This window comes from Falco cherrug, chromosome 4 (genome assembly GCF_023634085.1).
Source record: "Falco cherrug isolate bFalChe1 chromosome 4, bFalChe1.pri, whole genome shotgun sequence".
Taxonomy (NCBI): Eukaryota; Metazoa; Chordata; class Aves; order Falconiformes; family Falconidae; genus Falco; species Falco cherrug.
This window is the reverse complement of record NC_073700.1, coordinates 108,231,226-108,247,329: the sequence shown is the minus strand read 5'-3', so window position 1 is coordinate 108,247,329 and position 16,104 is coordinate 108,231,226. Positions and strand designations below refer to the sequence as shown.

General features: G+C 35.1%; 1 protein-coding gene across 3 annotated transcripts in view; it reads right to left on the bottom strand.

Moving 5' to 3' along the window:
- The window catches only part of ANKRD28 (ankyrin repeat domain 28), a 128,685-nt gene that overhangs the window by 11,115 nt on the left and 101,466 nt on the right, over positions 1 to 16,104 (bottom strand). For all 3 annotated transcript variants that reach the window (XM_055708831.1, XM_014285468.3, XM_005445787.4), the window contains exons 12-23: positions 15,177 to 15,240; positions 13,798 to 13,866; positions 12,145 to 12,285; positions 7,848 to 7,959; positions 7,174 to 7,200; positions 6,161 to 6,235; positions 4,653 to 4,854; positions 3,132 to 3,219; positions 2,553 to 2,670; positions 1,749 to 1,968; positions 254 to 341; positions 74 to 157 (exon numbers count right to left, since the gene is read on the bottom strand). In XM_055708831.1, coding sequence (XP_055564806.1) covers positions 74 to 157; positions 254 to 341; positions 1,749 to 1,968; positions 2,553 to 2,670; positions 3,132 to 3,219; positions 4,653 to 4,854; positions 6,161 to 6,235; positions 7,174 to 7,200; positions 7,848 to 7,959; positions 12,145 to 12,285; positions 13,798 to 13,866; positions 15,177 to 15,240 — 1,288 coding nt within the window. The remainder of the gene's footprint in view (positions 1 to 73; positions 158 to 253; positions 342 to 1,748; positions 1,969 to 2,552; positions 2,671 to 3,131; positions 3,220 to 4,652; positions 4,855 to 6,160; positions 6,236 to 7,173; positions 7,201 to 7,847; positions 7,960 to 12,144; positions 12,286 to 13,797; positions 13,867 to 15,176; positions 15,241 to 16,104) is intronic.

Here is a 16,104-nt window from a genome sequence, read left to right as displayed (position 1 = left end):
CAAACGATCACAGAATTTAGCAGAGTCACTTTTACATTACAGATGTTCTTCCACTGTGCATTTACACTCTTACCTTCCTTTTGAATCTGTTGAATTTACAATACCAGCACCTAGTGTATCAATTAACATTTCTGCAGCACCTTCATTGTCATTTATCCTACAATGAATTAAACAGGCTGTTATTTACAGAATGATAAATCTTTTGTTAAATACAGCAGTGAAATCTATGAAGAATAATTTTGCACTTCCTTACACAGCACAATGCAATGGACTGAAAGAATTTCCTTCCATTTTCTGGAAAACTTCCTGTTCCAGGAGGAGCTCTACACAACTGTCATGACCTAAAGCAAATATAAGAATTAGGTATTAATGAAAAAAAAAAAAAAGGAAAGAAAGAAAAGAAAAGGTCTATTTATGGATTACAACAGAAAAATACATATCTAAATTAGATTAAGCGATATTTTATTTGAAACTTTCAAAGACACACTGGTTATATTTGACAGGGCTACATTTAGGGACTAGGACGTTTTTAGAATCCTGAAAATCAAACTATCATTTAACACTGTAAACTCTGTGAAATTTAGAAGGGATCTCATGCTGTCTGAAGAACATCCAGAGCACTTAATTTAGTTCTTTCCACCCCCACATTTCAAACTCTTCTGTACATTCACCACTTAGTCTACGTGAAAATGTCTCCACCATTTGAGGGTTATTTTTGTTCCACTGCCTTGGTAAAGCCGAAGAAAACCCAAGTCAACAGTCATAACAAAAGCTTAAAAAGAACATGGTCAACCTATCATACTATTATTTTCAAAATTCTATAGCCTACTGCCGTACAGGTAGCTAACAATTGTAACTCTTTGATCTTTGATGCATATCTGCAGAGAACCTTAGCTCAACATTCACTGATGTCTGAAGATCTGTATTTTCACAAGTGCTTTCAAATTTTCATTCTACAGATCAAGCATATTTCAATTTTGTTTTATTCAGACACTGTGGTCACTCTGAACATGGACCAAGCTGCAAGTTTAATTTTATGGATGTGATAGAAATGTTACTCTAGTTCAAATTATCAGTGTATTACCCAGTTGCTCCAGCTGTGAAGACAGTCTAGTTATTTTTCACTTAAAATAGATCAGTAAAATGAAGCTCTAAACCCTTACTTCTTGACCTTTCTCTATCATGTGACTCAGAGGTGAAATAAATGAGAATCTCCACTATGCTGGAGATGAACACATAGAAGAAAGCCTTTAGCAAAGGAAACAAATGAATTTCCTACCTTTTAAGTCCTCCCTCACCCCCAAAACCAAGAAAAGTATTAGTGAAGAAAAAAAATTACGACTGAATCACTTGTATATACTTTAGCTTCTTATGCCTATCAAGGCTGATTTGAGTCAAGTTTAAAAAAAGATTTAATCTGAAACCATTCCTTACAAGACTCCCTGTGAAGGTTATTTTTGGGGGATGTGTGGTGCACTTCTACTCACAGATACTATGCAGAATTTCTTAAAAGACTCCTTGAGGCACAAAACTAAAGAGGGCAGTTTATAACAAAAATGTAATACAAACACCTCATATTATGCATTCGATGTTAAAGCACTCCCCCTCAAGATACCATGGCCGTCATATTGTCACAGTGACTAAGACGAACTGAAAGAGGACAGACTTTGTTGCTTTTATAAATAGTAAAACTTTCTCAGTATCAACAAATACATTTAGACCTGTATGTCAATTTTAACGTATTTTACCATTATAGCAGGCCCAATGCAGTGATGTATAGCCGTGATTGTCTGCTATTGCAGGTACTGCATCCACAGACGTAGCTGACTGCAGGAGAGCTCCAAGAACACCTATATGTCCACATGCAGCTGACAAGTGTATAGGGGTTCGTCCCCTACAGTCTCGTAATAAGGACTTAGCACCATGTTGAAGCAATGCTTCCACACATTCCTCATGCCCCGTAACTGCCTGTGAGACAAGAAATAGCAAGTTTGCAAATATTCATGTATATAAGCCAAGGTGTATAACTAAAGCAAGCAAACCTCGGGCAATTTCTTACATTTTTAAATAATATCAATATAAGGACAGTTATTATTTTTATTCCTGAAAACATTCGTTCTGTTGGAAAAATAGCAGTGTACTATAATATCAATGACAGAATTTCTTGGAATAACACCGAATGAACTGCTGATCTCTAGGGCTCTTTCAATTGCCTCATCTGGCAGAAACTATAAAAAAAAAAAAGAAATTTGGCATACAGCAGTCTCCTTCCTCCCGTTAACACTACCCTGACCCATAACAAAAAGCAGTACTCTGAGACCTCTCCAGTCAACACGGCAAAATTAAAAGACTCCAGAAGTCTAAAAAAACATTCTGAGGATACACAGCTAACAGGCAAAAGCTAGCCTTTTGGAAGCAACTAAAAAGACAATTCAAAGCTAAGAATGGCATGATGAGAATAACGAGAAATTTGTTAACACTACCTAGTAAGTCTGTATTTGAAATTAGTATGCATAAAACTGGAAGGGACAGAAAAAAGAATATTCTCTTACCCCTCTATGCAATGCTGTCCTTCCCCACTTATCTTTGGCATCTACATTTGCTCCTTTGTTAAGGAGTGAATAAACGCAGTCAGTGTGCCCATTGAGAACTGACAACATCAGAGGAGTCCTGAGCAAAGAGTGAAATAAAGCGTAATCTACATGGAAATTTAACAGACTAGATCCAGCTGAAATACAACTAACTACCCTTCTGGTGAACGCTGTTAACATTCACATCATCAATGATCATCTCTAGCATTACCTTCACTCTGAGAATACCACTCATACTTGCTTTTTGGAGTCAAGAAAATACATTAATATCCCTTAATTCAGAAGTCCTGATTAAGTTATTAGTATCCATTTTTTTCAGCATCTGGGCAATAAGACACATTTTACTTTCAATTGAAAAAAAAAGAACATTTTTCACCGCCATTATGTTTATTGCAAAATACACAGATGCACTTGTCCTAGTTCAAATATCATCTCCCTTCAAATTCATAAATTAAAAATCACTAGTGTAAAATATTTAGGTTTTCCTTTAATAAAATACACTAACTTGTGAAGAACAGAATATGTATCATTTGAACTCACTGTCCATTTCCGTCTTGAATGTCCACTGCGTTCTGTGGTTCTGCATTTCCTATCAACAGCCGCAAACATTCCGAATGACCATTTGTAGCTGTAAAACATCATAAAAATACAACCAGTTTTACATCAGTTGCCTTTGAGTATACAGCTCAAACATACTGGTAACCTGCTCAGACTAGAAGGCTGTTAGCTTGAGAACCCACTGTACAACTTCACCGTTGTTATAACTTAAATTAAAGCAAAAAGTATAAACACTAGAAATTATTTCAGAAATCAGGCATTCTCAACTGTATAGTTTTAAAAGTAATTGATTCCAACTGTCAGTTGCCAACAGCTATTTGTTTTTTGTATATAAATGAGGTGTACACATTAACCATAATTTAAATATATGTTTCTACAACATCCACAAGAAGAAATAATTAAATACAGTAATTATCATAACTTTTGCTTGTTTTAAGGCACAGGTAAACACATACCTAGCTAATCATACACAGATGTTGTAGCAAGCATAGCATGTGTAAAGCTATGAAATAATAACTGAAATCATACTTAGAAAGAGGGGAAGGAAATACAATGCATAAAAGTAATTAACCAAGCAGCTAAAAAAGGGAAAAATAAAAGCAACAAAAAATTGAGAAATCACATTTAAATGCAACCCATGAAAGATAAGTGATCGCTCGTTGGAGAAGAAATTATTTCTGACACACAGCTGCAATATTCAGTCCACATAACAACAGTGACAATTCATGCTTCTTTAACTGGCAGAAATGCTAACAAGTTCGGAGAAACTAAATCAAATATAACAATACAGCTTGTGCTCATGGACAACAAATTAAACGGCTAGAATGACAATATTTTGTCCCTAATGCTCTTTCTACTGCAACATTTCTAGAGTACCGTAACTATAAATGTCAATCTAAGTAAGTCTATTTTCAAAGAGGAAGAAATGAGAATATACGATGAATGCTAGACTTTGCAAAAAGTAGGTTTATAGAATTTTTCTAGGAAATGCAGTGAGAAAATATTGCAAAGGATTGCTGTTATTTCCAAAACGCTCAGGAGTCATTTAAATCCTTGGAAAAAACCCAATGTATAGTTTTCATGTCTCTTCTCAAACTCACAAAATTCTCCAAGACTCCAGTCATTTTTGGAAGTATTTTACAAAGCTGCCAAGACATGCAATACGATTCACGTATCTAAATTTGGGCCTACAGTTTGGGTTGCACGAAAGACGAGGAGAGAAACAGGAACATGTCACTGACGTCTGCCAGCACAGCCAGCCTAGCTAGCTGAATGGGCAAGGACAGGGCACTCCTGCAGAGCCTCGAGCTGAAATGATTTATTGGGTTAACCCTGGTTTCTGTCCGCAACTGCTTTGTTACAGCTTTCTCAGCAGAGCTTATACCTTGAAAGTTGTCTATTCCTAAACATCATTTCTTAGAGCATTAATGATACGAGACTTCTAAACACGAAGATGAGCCACTTCGAAAGCCGGAATTTTAGAGGTTAGTGGTTAGCACACACCTGCAGCATGTATAGGGGTCCTCTTTACAACATAATCTTTCACCAAGATTGATGCTCCCTGATTAATAAGCACATCTACACATTCCACGTGACCCTTAAAGGCAGCCAGATCCAACGGTGTCCTTCCATTATTATTCCTCACATCAAGGTCCAGCAGTGACTGTACCAGCACTTCCAGAGCTTGATGGTGGCCATGATAAGCCTACAAGAATAAGAAAATTCTTCAGTTTTCCCGCCCTTCACATTTTTCCTTTCCTTACCAGCACTATGTAAATGAAACTGTGAAGATGGTATTTTTGTTTTAACCTGTGGAAGAGCTACTGATGCAGCAGGTTACAATAGTTACAACTAATTAAAAAAACATACAAAATTGCAGCAATGTTAGTGGCTTTTTTTTTTTTATCCTTTCAGTCAGCAACTGAAACTACTTTCAGAAAATGATGTCTCTAAGTTGTATAACTACCAGTATTTTGAATATTGCATGTTTCACTGCTTTATGTTATAGTAAAATTACCATCAGATTATTTCAAGTGAGGAACACGTGCAAACTTGACTAACCCCTGTTATTTTTTTAAAATAAGAATATTTTAAAAAGAAAAAGCCAATAAAATTAACACAGTAAAAATAACACAGTACGAATAGCTACAGTTAACATAACTGGTAAAACAGAAGTGACTTAGGGGATGAAACAGTTAAGAGATCAGAATGGATATACCAAGGTAAAAAAATAGCACAGAGAATACTTTGTAAATATGTGTCAAGACAACGTTTCAAAGTTAATAATGAAAATAAACACCTACAACTATGGCTTTATAATTTCCATAATAGATATATACTCTTGGATACATAACCTCTGCCCACAGACAAAACTAATTTCCAGGAACAGTCTAACTGCTTTCATTTACCGGCATTAACGGTTACTTTTTACTTTGACCATACACACACACACACACACACACACACACACACACACAAACACTCTGCATGAGACTTAGGCTATTTCCAAAAAATACAGTGTGGTTTTCCAGTTGCTCAAAGTCCAGTGAAAAGATGAAAGCTACATATTTTGCTGGTTACTCTGTATTTTGGGTATATTTGTACAGGCAGTTTCATCGGGTCCTCTCTTACATTACTCTTTGTGCAAATCTCTCTTAAAGTTGTAAGGACAAACATTTCTCATGCTGAACAATGATGAGGGTAAAACAACGCTGATGACAAAAAAAAAATGTAATCATTACTTATCGAACAAGTCTTCTATAAGTGCTATTAGTATAAATTATAACATAAATCTTAATTGTAAGATTCCAAATGAAAGCTGTTCCATGAAACAAGTTAGAAGTGAAATGCAAAAATCACCCTATACAGCTTTTCCAGGAATATTAGTACATATTTTTGTGCTTCATTTACCGTTATTGACCTATTTAAAAAAAAATCCAGAATGAATAAGCCTACGTCAACAACTGTTTGCCGTTAGATGAGCTGTCATCACTAACGAATGAAATACTTACAGCTAAATGCAGCGGACTTATAGGTGCTCTGTTGTCTGAATCATTCAGCATGTCAGTACCTGATGTTTCCATCAGCTTAACAGAGAGAAAATCAGAGTGAGTGCCAAACCCCCTCACCTTTAAAAACATTCAGCAATAATTGCTACAGTATCCAGTATACATGGACTGAAAAATAAAAGGAAGAAAAATAGGAAGAATAATGTAGGATTACAGTTTCCTTAGGAATTCTAGATCTCCTTCAACCTTTTATAAAGAGTTTGAATTGCAGTGACTGCAACCCCTCCCCCAATTTCATCTCCCAAGCACAGTTAACTTTGCATAGGAATGCAATAATTAAATCAGAAACTAATCTAAAATTATTATTTTTCCTGAAGCAGCCATATGAAATAATATAGCTGAAATGCAGACAAAGGGAAGACAAGGACGGATGAGAACAGCTGTAGTAGCAGGAAAAAAAACCCCAAACAAAACACCCCCAAACAAGTAAGCATTTAGATAGGTGAAAAGTCAGCAAGAAAAGCAGTATGAAAAGCCAGAAAGGAATATCGATTCTCAGAACAAAAAAACCCCCACACTTCCCAAAAAGAAGAAATGGACTCAAAAAGACACAAGCGTTACAAAATAAGATTAAAATATCTGTGTATATACATTTCCATTTGTTACTTTCAGATGTGTTTTGAAGTTTTAATTCTGGGTCTTTTTCAAGACCATATTTAATTTAGTAAACTAGTTGAATTAAAACACTGAAAGTGTTTGAAAAATACCAAATACATTCAGATCACTAAGTTTTCATTATCACACTTTTATAACATTGTCAGACAAATGTTTTTTTAATTTTTTTTCTATTTTAAAATTCTAATTGCAATGAAATCTAAATTGTAACTGAAATCAAGTAATACATCTATGCACTGAAGAAATAGTTGAAAAAGTCTAAAAATAAGCAGTATTTCTAAAATTACATGTTCTCTTTTGCTGTACAGTAGTACTTTAACAGTGAGAAATAATACACTTACAACATCTAGAGGTGTTTCACTTGCAATCTGCAATTAAAAATATTCAGAATTCATGTTTTAATACATTTGAATAGAAAAGTATAATTTGTGTAAAAATATTAACTTGTATAACACAGAGAAGATAAAATTAGCATATCAAATAACATACACATTTTTGCAAAGGGATTAATAAAAAACTTCCTGAGACTTTATTATCCGATATACTATTATGAGGCCATTAGTTACTGTAAGTACGTGAACTATTTAAAAAGGCACCCTTACTTTGCAGGTTATCAGTACACTTTAATTTGCTCCTTCAGATGACATTTGTGAAATTGCTCAACACTTGTCAGCGGGATAACCTGTAGTTCCTTTATTTCAGCCATCAGGAAAAAGTTTAGCAGTGTATTCTAAATTAAGAAAAAAAAATCCCCAAAACTAATACCCCACATCCTCAACCAGTTCTCTCTTCATCGCAGAATGTATTATCTTTTTAAGCCAGTATCTAGCACCTTAGCTCCTCACCTTGCCCTGTTTGAAGAGTATTAAGTGCTTAAGTATTTATCCTCAAAGGGACTGAAAAACACTACTGACTTATTTTACAGATGAAGAACCAAGGTGGAGGAATCCCTTGGCGTCTGCATCACACTCTAAGAGCAGCTGTTACACCTTTCATCTATGACACGTTTTCTTACCAATTCAAGGCATAAGCGATGACCATAAGCAGCTGAATAATGAACTGCATTGTATCCTTGTTTGTCTCGGATCCCCGGGTTGGCATCATTCCTTAGCAAGTATTCCAGGCACCTATTTAAATTGACACATGCAACCATATATCTAAATACGGAATTGCAACTTTATGCTAAGCGATAAATTGTTCCAATTCAACTGGAAAATAGGATACGGCACACGGGAACGCTGATTTAACATGCAATATTGGCTAGGAGTACAGAACACCTAACTCATTACACCAAGCGTTAAGGTCAATCACAAAGCTTTCAAAATTTGCAAGAATCCTTTTTCTGCGGACATCCTGCATCCTCTGAATTACCTGACTTGGTTAATACTAGTATTTCCTGGCCATTCTCCTCCCAGCTAGTACAACTGCAGCTGCCTTTGTTAATATGACTCATTACTGGTTTTGTGTCTTTTCATGTATCAGTGCATTCTTTCGTATTTGATATGGAAGGAAGGGAACCAATAGCTGAGTTCTTCATGATACGTATCCAGAGTCACACACACACTTCTACCAGACACCCGTTTATTGATTTATTATATAGCAGACACACTCAGCTGTTGGGATACTTTTATCCTACAATTCCTTACTTCCACTACACAAAGTTTAAGACAGCACAAGATCAGCATAGTTTCAACCACAGATACTCAGCAGGGAAGATGAAAAACAGGTTATGAAAGTCAGCTCCTTCTCTCTGTTTTTCTCTTTTTAAGAGACTCCATGCATGCATACTAAACGATTCCAACCAATAAGCCAACTTACTCATAATTATATGTTGTCTATCTTAACATTTTGCAAAGTCACTGTCATGACCTTGAACTTGGTGTCTTCCTGAAGTGTACAGAATCCCTTCTTCCTGGGATTATGAAATGTTTCTCCTTTATCATTTAAATAAAACGCATGTGAAGCTACAAAATAGATTATCTTGTCAAATCCAGCTTGGGACCTTTCTTCCTTAGCACAGATTATCTGAAGGTCTCACAGATCACCGTTATCGGTAGTGACAAACAAGCCAGTTGGTTACACTGACAATATAAAGGTTTTAGCTCTCATTTATCTCATGGAAAATTGTTTGGTAGAAAGTTTCAGGAAATTTCAACATTCGTACTTCTATGATATGGCTATGCTGTGATGTCAGGTGAAAAACTTGCAGTAGGACATGGCAGGTTTAGATTTGAGAGGAACGAATCCTAAAATGACCTCTGATCAATGCTGTTAAGAGTAGAAACTTTATCATTCAAAACTCTGGGGAACATTCAAACCTTGGAGAAATACAGGCAGAAATCCTACAAAAGCAGCCATCTCCTAAGGGAAGACAGCATGACCCTGCAACATCAGAAGTCGTTGTAAGTTCTTTCAAGGAAGGGCCTGGAGACAGCAGATGGAACAGTGCAAATTCATCATCTGAAGCAGATCCAGTACCAGCTGCGATGAAATGGAAACACATTTCAACGTAAGACAGCTGTTCTGGGTCAAGGGCCCAAGAACCCCATGTGCAACAACAGCAATTCACTGAAGTGAAGACCTGACATTTGCTTTTCCAGACAAAGGTTGAAAGTAACAAACAAGATGAGTGAAGGTGAAAGGGGGAAAAAGCTGCAGGAAAAACTACAAACTAAGAAGCGCCTATATATAAAGTACTATCTCATTACAAAGTTGAGAACAGCAGAAGCGATACCAATGTGCATTCTCATTTCATCATTTCGTGCCCACCATAAAGGAGAAAAGAACTTAGGCAGGTAGTGAAAAAGGTAAAAACTCTCCAGTCTTGAAGAATAACGTAAGTAACACAGGATGTAAATAACGTTACTACATCTTCAATGTACCTAACAAAAAGCTACCTGTAATGCATATGTTCGTTTTTAACCAAATAATTCGGGTTTTATTTGCCCCGTAAACAAATGCCTGGATTTCATGAATGGCAGCTGTGCTTGCATGTTCTTATTTGAATTGAAATGGGATAAGGTTTCCGAGAAGCCAAAGACAAGTCAATTTGTCCCACTGAGTGAGGATTACTGTCCCTACATTTTATTTGTCCAATTGTCTAACTTTGTCAATTTTAATCAACGACTTTGTCTTAACATTCCTGGCTCATTTATAAATGTCAAACATCACTGGCCTTGGCTATCTAAACTTACGTACTTCATATATTTGTGTGCCCATAAAAACCACAATACGCTAAATACCCTGCTGGAAGTAAAGTCTACTAAAAATCCTTGAGTACCCATTCCTTCCAATGCAAAACAGATTATTATTTTTGCCGTTTCTTCTTACCCATGAAAAAGATTTGCATCTTTTACATAATTAACTGACCTCAACAGGCCTCTTTAAAAGGAGATTAATCAAACTTCCTGAAAGCCCAGGTAACTTAAATTTTGTCCCCATTTATTTTACTGTCTATTAAATAGTTCTAACATAGAAAGAGTGTGGGGCTTTTCTCCCCTAAGATGCTGCTTAGTTTATATCTCATTCTGCAATCACTGCTCTCTCTAGTCTTGTCAAAACGAGGCTTACTGGTGTTTGTTCCAGATTAGAAGCATTTGTTACATATACAAAAGAAATACTTCATAGAGGAAGAAGCTGGAAAACAATTTACAGCAAAAGTGTCCTTGTCTCTAAAATCTGTCTTTAAAGATGTCTGAACAAAGACTATACAAATACATGTAAATATCTTTGGAATTTCTATATAGATAATTTCCTGACTTCCCCACCCCCCCAGCCCCAGGCTTTATATTCCAACTCAGTAATCATTTTTAGCTTCGTTCCTATTTTGAATATGAGCTGAGCAGTACTGGTTTTTCCAGCTGTTACTAATTATCTTGCTGCATCAATATAAAAAGCTTCTTCTCCGGCCATTCAGCTTTGTAGCCTGTCTTCCAGAGAGCCAACTGTTAATCAGAAGGGCAATATCGTGTGGGTTCCAGAGACGATTCTTTGAGTTACCTCCCAAAGCTCTGCAGTATTGCCATCATCATTCTTGCTCATGCCTTTTGTAAGGCAGATGGCAAAACGATGTCATCTGAAGAACCATTATAGTTTGGAGGTTTTCAGAGCAACTGTGAAGCTAAATTTAATCCTAGCTCAACTTGTAGGAAGGCAATTAAAGTAAAATTATCTCAGCAAGCGCCAGCAGGAATTGAAAGTATATCTAAAAAGCAGCAATTTCATTTTGAAGTTTGGCTTTACATTAAAAAAGGCATGTACTTTAAATATTAGTTAAATGGCCATGAAAGTATTCTTTATTTATCCTTCAAAACCCACCCTGTGAGTTACACGCCACCTTGTTCCTCTTGCTACCTCATGTTTTAAAAGGTGCTGTATTAAAACAAGATGACACAGCACTCGGCAGCACTTTTGCAGTGAAGGTGCCACTGTGCGCACTTGAGATGCTACGCTGCGCACCAGCTTGTTTTGACCACTGTATGTGAGCGTGTGCACATGCAAGCGGCGTTCTTCTCAAGTTTCCTCAACACATATGATGTCTGGAGCTGAAGTAACCTCATCAATTTTGTGCTATCTATATAAGCTTTGCACGTAAAGCACTGAAGTCATTAGTAACCATGTTAATTATAACCATTACTTACAAAATACATACATGCAAGAGACGTTTGCGGATTTATGAAAGTTTCTGGATGCATTTAATGCATGCAAGTGCAACCTCACAAAAATCAACACTAACAAGAGCTGGAGTTGTAATGCCACACATTAATAGTGTAATCAAACATGAAATAGATAAAGCATCTCATACTGAAATGCTGAGTTAACTTCTATCCTGATGTAGGCCTATGGTAACTCACAGTTTAGTTTTACAGCGTACTTCTGACTAACTGCATAGATTTTTGGGCAACATCAATAACCTTACATAAAACACACCATCATCATCATCATATTTTCATTTTAAAGCCAAATGACCTTACTGCTCGCAACTGTCATCATAACCCCTACAAATGGTATTTACTCAACCACTGCACAGCAGGTAGGTTTGAAAACTCTGTTCCTAATGAATTCCTGAATTAGGACATCTGCATTATAGGACATAACTAAAAACTTATGATACATGTTACTATTGTTCATTTTTCTCAGAAATACTGGTGACATAAAATATTTTATATACAATGGATAATCCACTGTGAAGTTTAATCTTTAAGCATCAATATCCAAAATGCATTTGTCAAATCTGAAGGCAGAACATACACAAAATTCACAGCTCAAATGTCTCTAAGGAGCAAGTCTTTAGCACAAAGCATGCCACTTACTTTCCATCTGTGTCTGATGCAGCTGCATAGTGCAGAGGTGTACAACCCCTCTCATCAAGGTCATTCACACTAGCTCCAGATCCCACAAGGGCAAACAGGCACTGATAATTACAATTGGCAGCAGCATAATGGAGTGGAGTTCTTTAGTACACATTTAAATAAAAAGTACAATGGTAAATAACAGCAGAATAATATTAGAGACAGATAAAGCAAAATAAAATGAAACTTAAATCCTTACATTTGTAACTAGTATTTGTAGTGTGTCATTACTATCTTAAAAATGGGGCTATTTAATAATACTGAACAGTATCTACTTGTCAGCTAAAATATGCACAAACTTTGTATTAAGGGAAGCTTTGTATCAACTGTCTTGTACAGACATTTAGAGGAAAATCAAGTTTACACTAGAAATTTTATTTTTAAGTAATTTAAGCCACATGGAATAAAAATGGAGAAATTCAAGGACTGCACAGCAAGGTAAAAATAAAATACAACTGTTAACAAGTACATATTTTCGACAAGCAGATCAGAATTTTGTCTGAGAGGGAAGCATTATTTATTTATTTTAAACTATACTAACATAGCAGAGGTCTTGTTAAAGAAAACTTTTAAATATACAGCTTGTCTTCTTATAACAAAACCATGACATATTAATATAATGATGTATAATCTCAGAGGAAACTCATTCCAGCTTCAAATATGTAAATAATTCTCTAGATCCACCAGTTTGGATAATATTTCAAAACCACCAAGATGACTCAGAATTCCATTTTCTATTTTTAGAAGATATTATTACTATAAATATCTCAATTTTGAGGAGACAGTCAGACAACTTTAAGTGTCCTACCTCTTCCCTAAAATTACTTTTTCCCATTGCTCTCCAATTTTAACTGTTTTAATCTTTCCCCTCTTCTGAAATAATTGCTCTCTGTAACATGCATGTAAACCAAAACCCAAACCAAACCCACAAAAAACCCCCACAACTTTCAATGACAAAAGTTGTGAAATTGTTGTTCCTTTCTCGGTAAAGAACAGAAGTAGAGTTAAAGCAAAATACAACTTTGGATCCGTAACATTATCCTCAAGCCCTACTCCTGCCATTCACATCCTGGAAAATCATATTATCCATGATATGATGTGAGATTTTACACAAGTACTGATCATGCCATCTAAACTTAAATAATCCTAAAAAGAGAAATGAATGTCATTCCAGAAGTGTTCAGAACCAGAGCATGAACAAGGAAGCAAAAAAAGATAGATATAATAAAAGGATTTTTTAATTAAAAAAAGCTTAGAAATAGCACAGATTTCTTGGTTTGACTAATGCATTATTTGGAAAATACCACTAATGTCCTTGGATAAGAGCAATTTAAACTCATTAGATCTGTGTTATAAACAATAAGGTTCAGAAAAAGTACAGTTGAATATGGAACTCAGTCTTTAAAAACAAGACTAAACATCTACTTAACAAAACACAATAAACAAAATATGTTTGTAACTTTTGATAACATATGCTGAAGCACAGTTTATGAGAGACACTGTATCTTAAAAAACATTTACACTGGAACACAACACAGACTAGCACACTGCAACATGCTACTTCTGTAATGCTTTTACCAGCCCTTTACAATATACAAATCTAGAATGTCTTACCTCCCAAATCTGTCCTTTTTGTTGAAGTCTGCACCAGTATTTAGCAGGAGGTTTAGGCACTCCAAATTCCTATTAAATTAATGCAATATTACTTATGATTGCAAATTTTATTTCCTTCATACTGGCCTCTGCAAATATCAGAACTGCTACACATATACATCTCATGTTATTTTTAATGGAACTGAACTATCGTATGAAGAATTTGATAAATATATTTTGGTATGTAAAATAGATTTCATAATTGCAGAACCGAATCAGGAAAGAATATCAATTATTTCAAGTCCATATATAGAAATTTTATTGATATCAAATTGCATGCACAAAGCACATAAACATTAATCTAATTCAATAGAAATTTCAATTCTTAAAGAAACACCTGCATGTCACATGCTTTTTGCTACCAGGATTCCAGCACAGAGGCAAGTTTTCACTGTATATATTGTAAGGCCAAACATAAGTTGCAACATATATATTTTACTTTTTCATGTAATTTGTTTTCAATACAATATGATCATCATAACAGATGTACAATAGTGATTATTGTTTAAACACTACCTTAGTAACTTTCCTGAACTGGAGATGAATGAGGGAATGTGTCACAAATTATGTGTTTTTATATGAAAAGATAGCATTTTAACCTTAATCATTTGCGACAAGGATGTATCGATCAAGTATCTTTTGACTTACAATGATTACTTAACAGTATTACTTAAACAACATTGAAACAGAAAAATGAAAATATTGATATCATGGAGTTCTTGTGTCCCACAAAGTGTATCATGAAATTTATTACCCAATTCTTCCAGGCAATTTTGAGTAGCTGCTATAGAAAACCTACAATACAATAACAATAATCAATATGGATCACAACTCAAGTGATGAGCAAGTAGTTCTGACTACTTCATCCACCTAAACTCTGGAATTTAATTATGGCTTTTAATTTGGTTAGACTGGCCTTTTGTTTATGGATGTGGTAAAAACGTATTTCCCAAATTGCTGTTCTCCACCTCATGTCCTACAGTATTCTTAGCTGGGCATGCCATATTTGACTGATGTAAATTCTAAAAATTATATCATCATCCATGGGAATCTAAAGTAAAATTCAGTTCATCCCCAAGCACAAACCTAAGATAAGGCTGATGATACTTGGACACTGTACTCCAATAATTACTTGAGCTGAATATTTGCTTTATTTTTATTGTTGGCAGATAGAATCCATCTTGAAATTATTTTCATGTTTACATACATTCCAAGGGGAAAAGGAAGGAAAAGCACAGAGAGGAAATAATTAAAATAAAAACCCAACAAAACAAAACAGGAATGATCAGCGATTGAAAAAAGAACTCTAAATATGAAAGCATGAATGCTTTTTTACATACCCTCCAGCTGCAGCTGCATGAAGACAAGTCCTGCCAAAGTCATCTGGTGTGTCAATGTCAAAACCTACAAATCGAGTAGTTTGTAAAACCGTTATATAACACCACCTTTCACAAAACTGCTCACATCTACTCTTAAAAGAAATGCTTGCTAAACAAATTTAAAAGCGATTTGCAAAAAAGCACTTAAGTACGGAAAATTTACTTCACTTGAAACACACCCTTGCCGTTCACAGTATTTTTGAACAGTTACTGAAAGGGATAAGGTAGAAGACAATTAGCTGCACTGAGGCAAAAGGCTATATTCTTTCTTGTCCTGTTTACCTGCTATTATTTCTGTGTAATTTAGCATTGCATATAAAATATATGAAGGCAATAGGAAAATTAAGAATATGCTAGAATTTATCAGTGTTTTTTTAAATAAATATTTTTTTAAAATAAATATTTTTTTCAATGTTTTTTTAAATAAAGGGGCGACTGTCTGCTGAATTCAGGAGCTACTTAAATTTCATCCTTGAGTTTAGCTCTTTAGTCCCTGAGAAAGCAAAGAACTCTGTTAAGCTGGAGTGAAGGCTGTAAATAGCAATTAGCAATTACTCACAGAAGAGCCCTTTAGAGAATGTTGTCAATTTCTCTTATCAAAATGTGTGAACTATGGAACTTCAAATTTGAGACCACAAAGTTTAACTGTGCAATTCTATAGGTAACCATATCTTTTGACATGAAGATTACTATTTAAATCATGTTTCAAAGCTACACTTTTGCTTTGAGAAAACAACTATATTCTCCTAAAAGTCTTGCTCTCATGTAACAAAACTTACTCATTAAATCTCAAGTTTTGGTACTTTTGCCTGGGAATGCAATTTTTTTTTTCCCCCTTTTTAAGAATTATTCAACGATACATAAATGTGTTATTTAAGAGTACTACTAT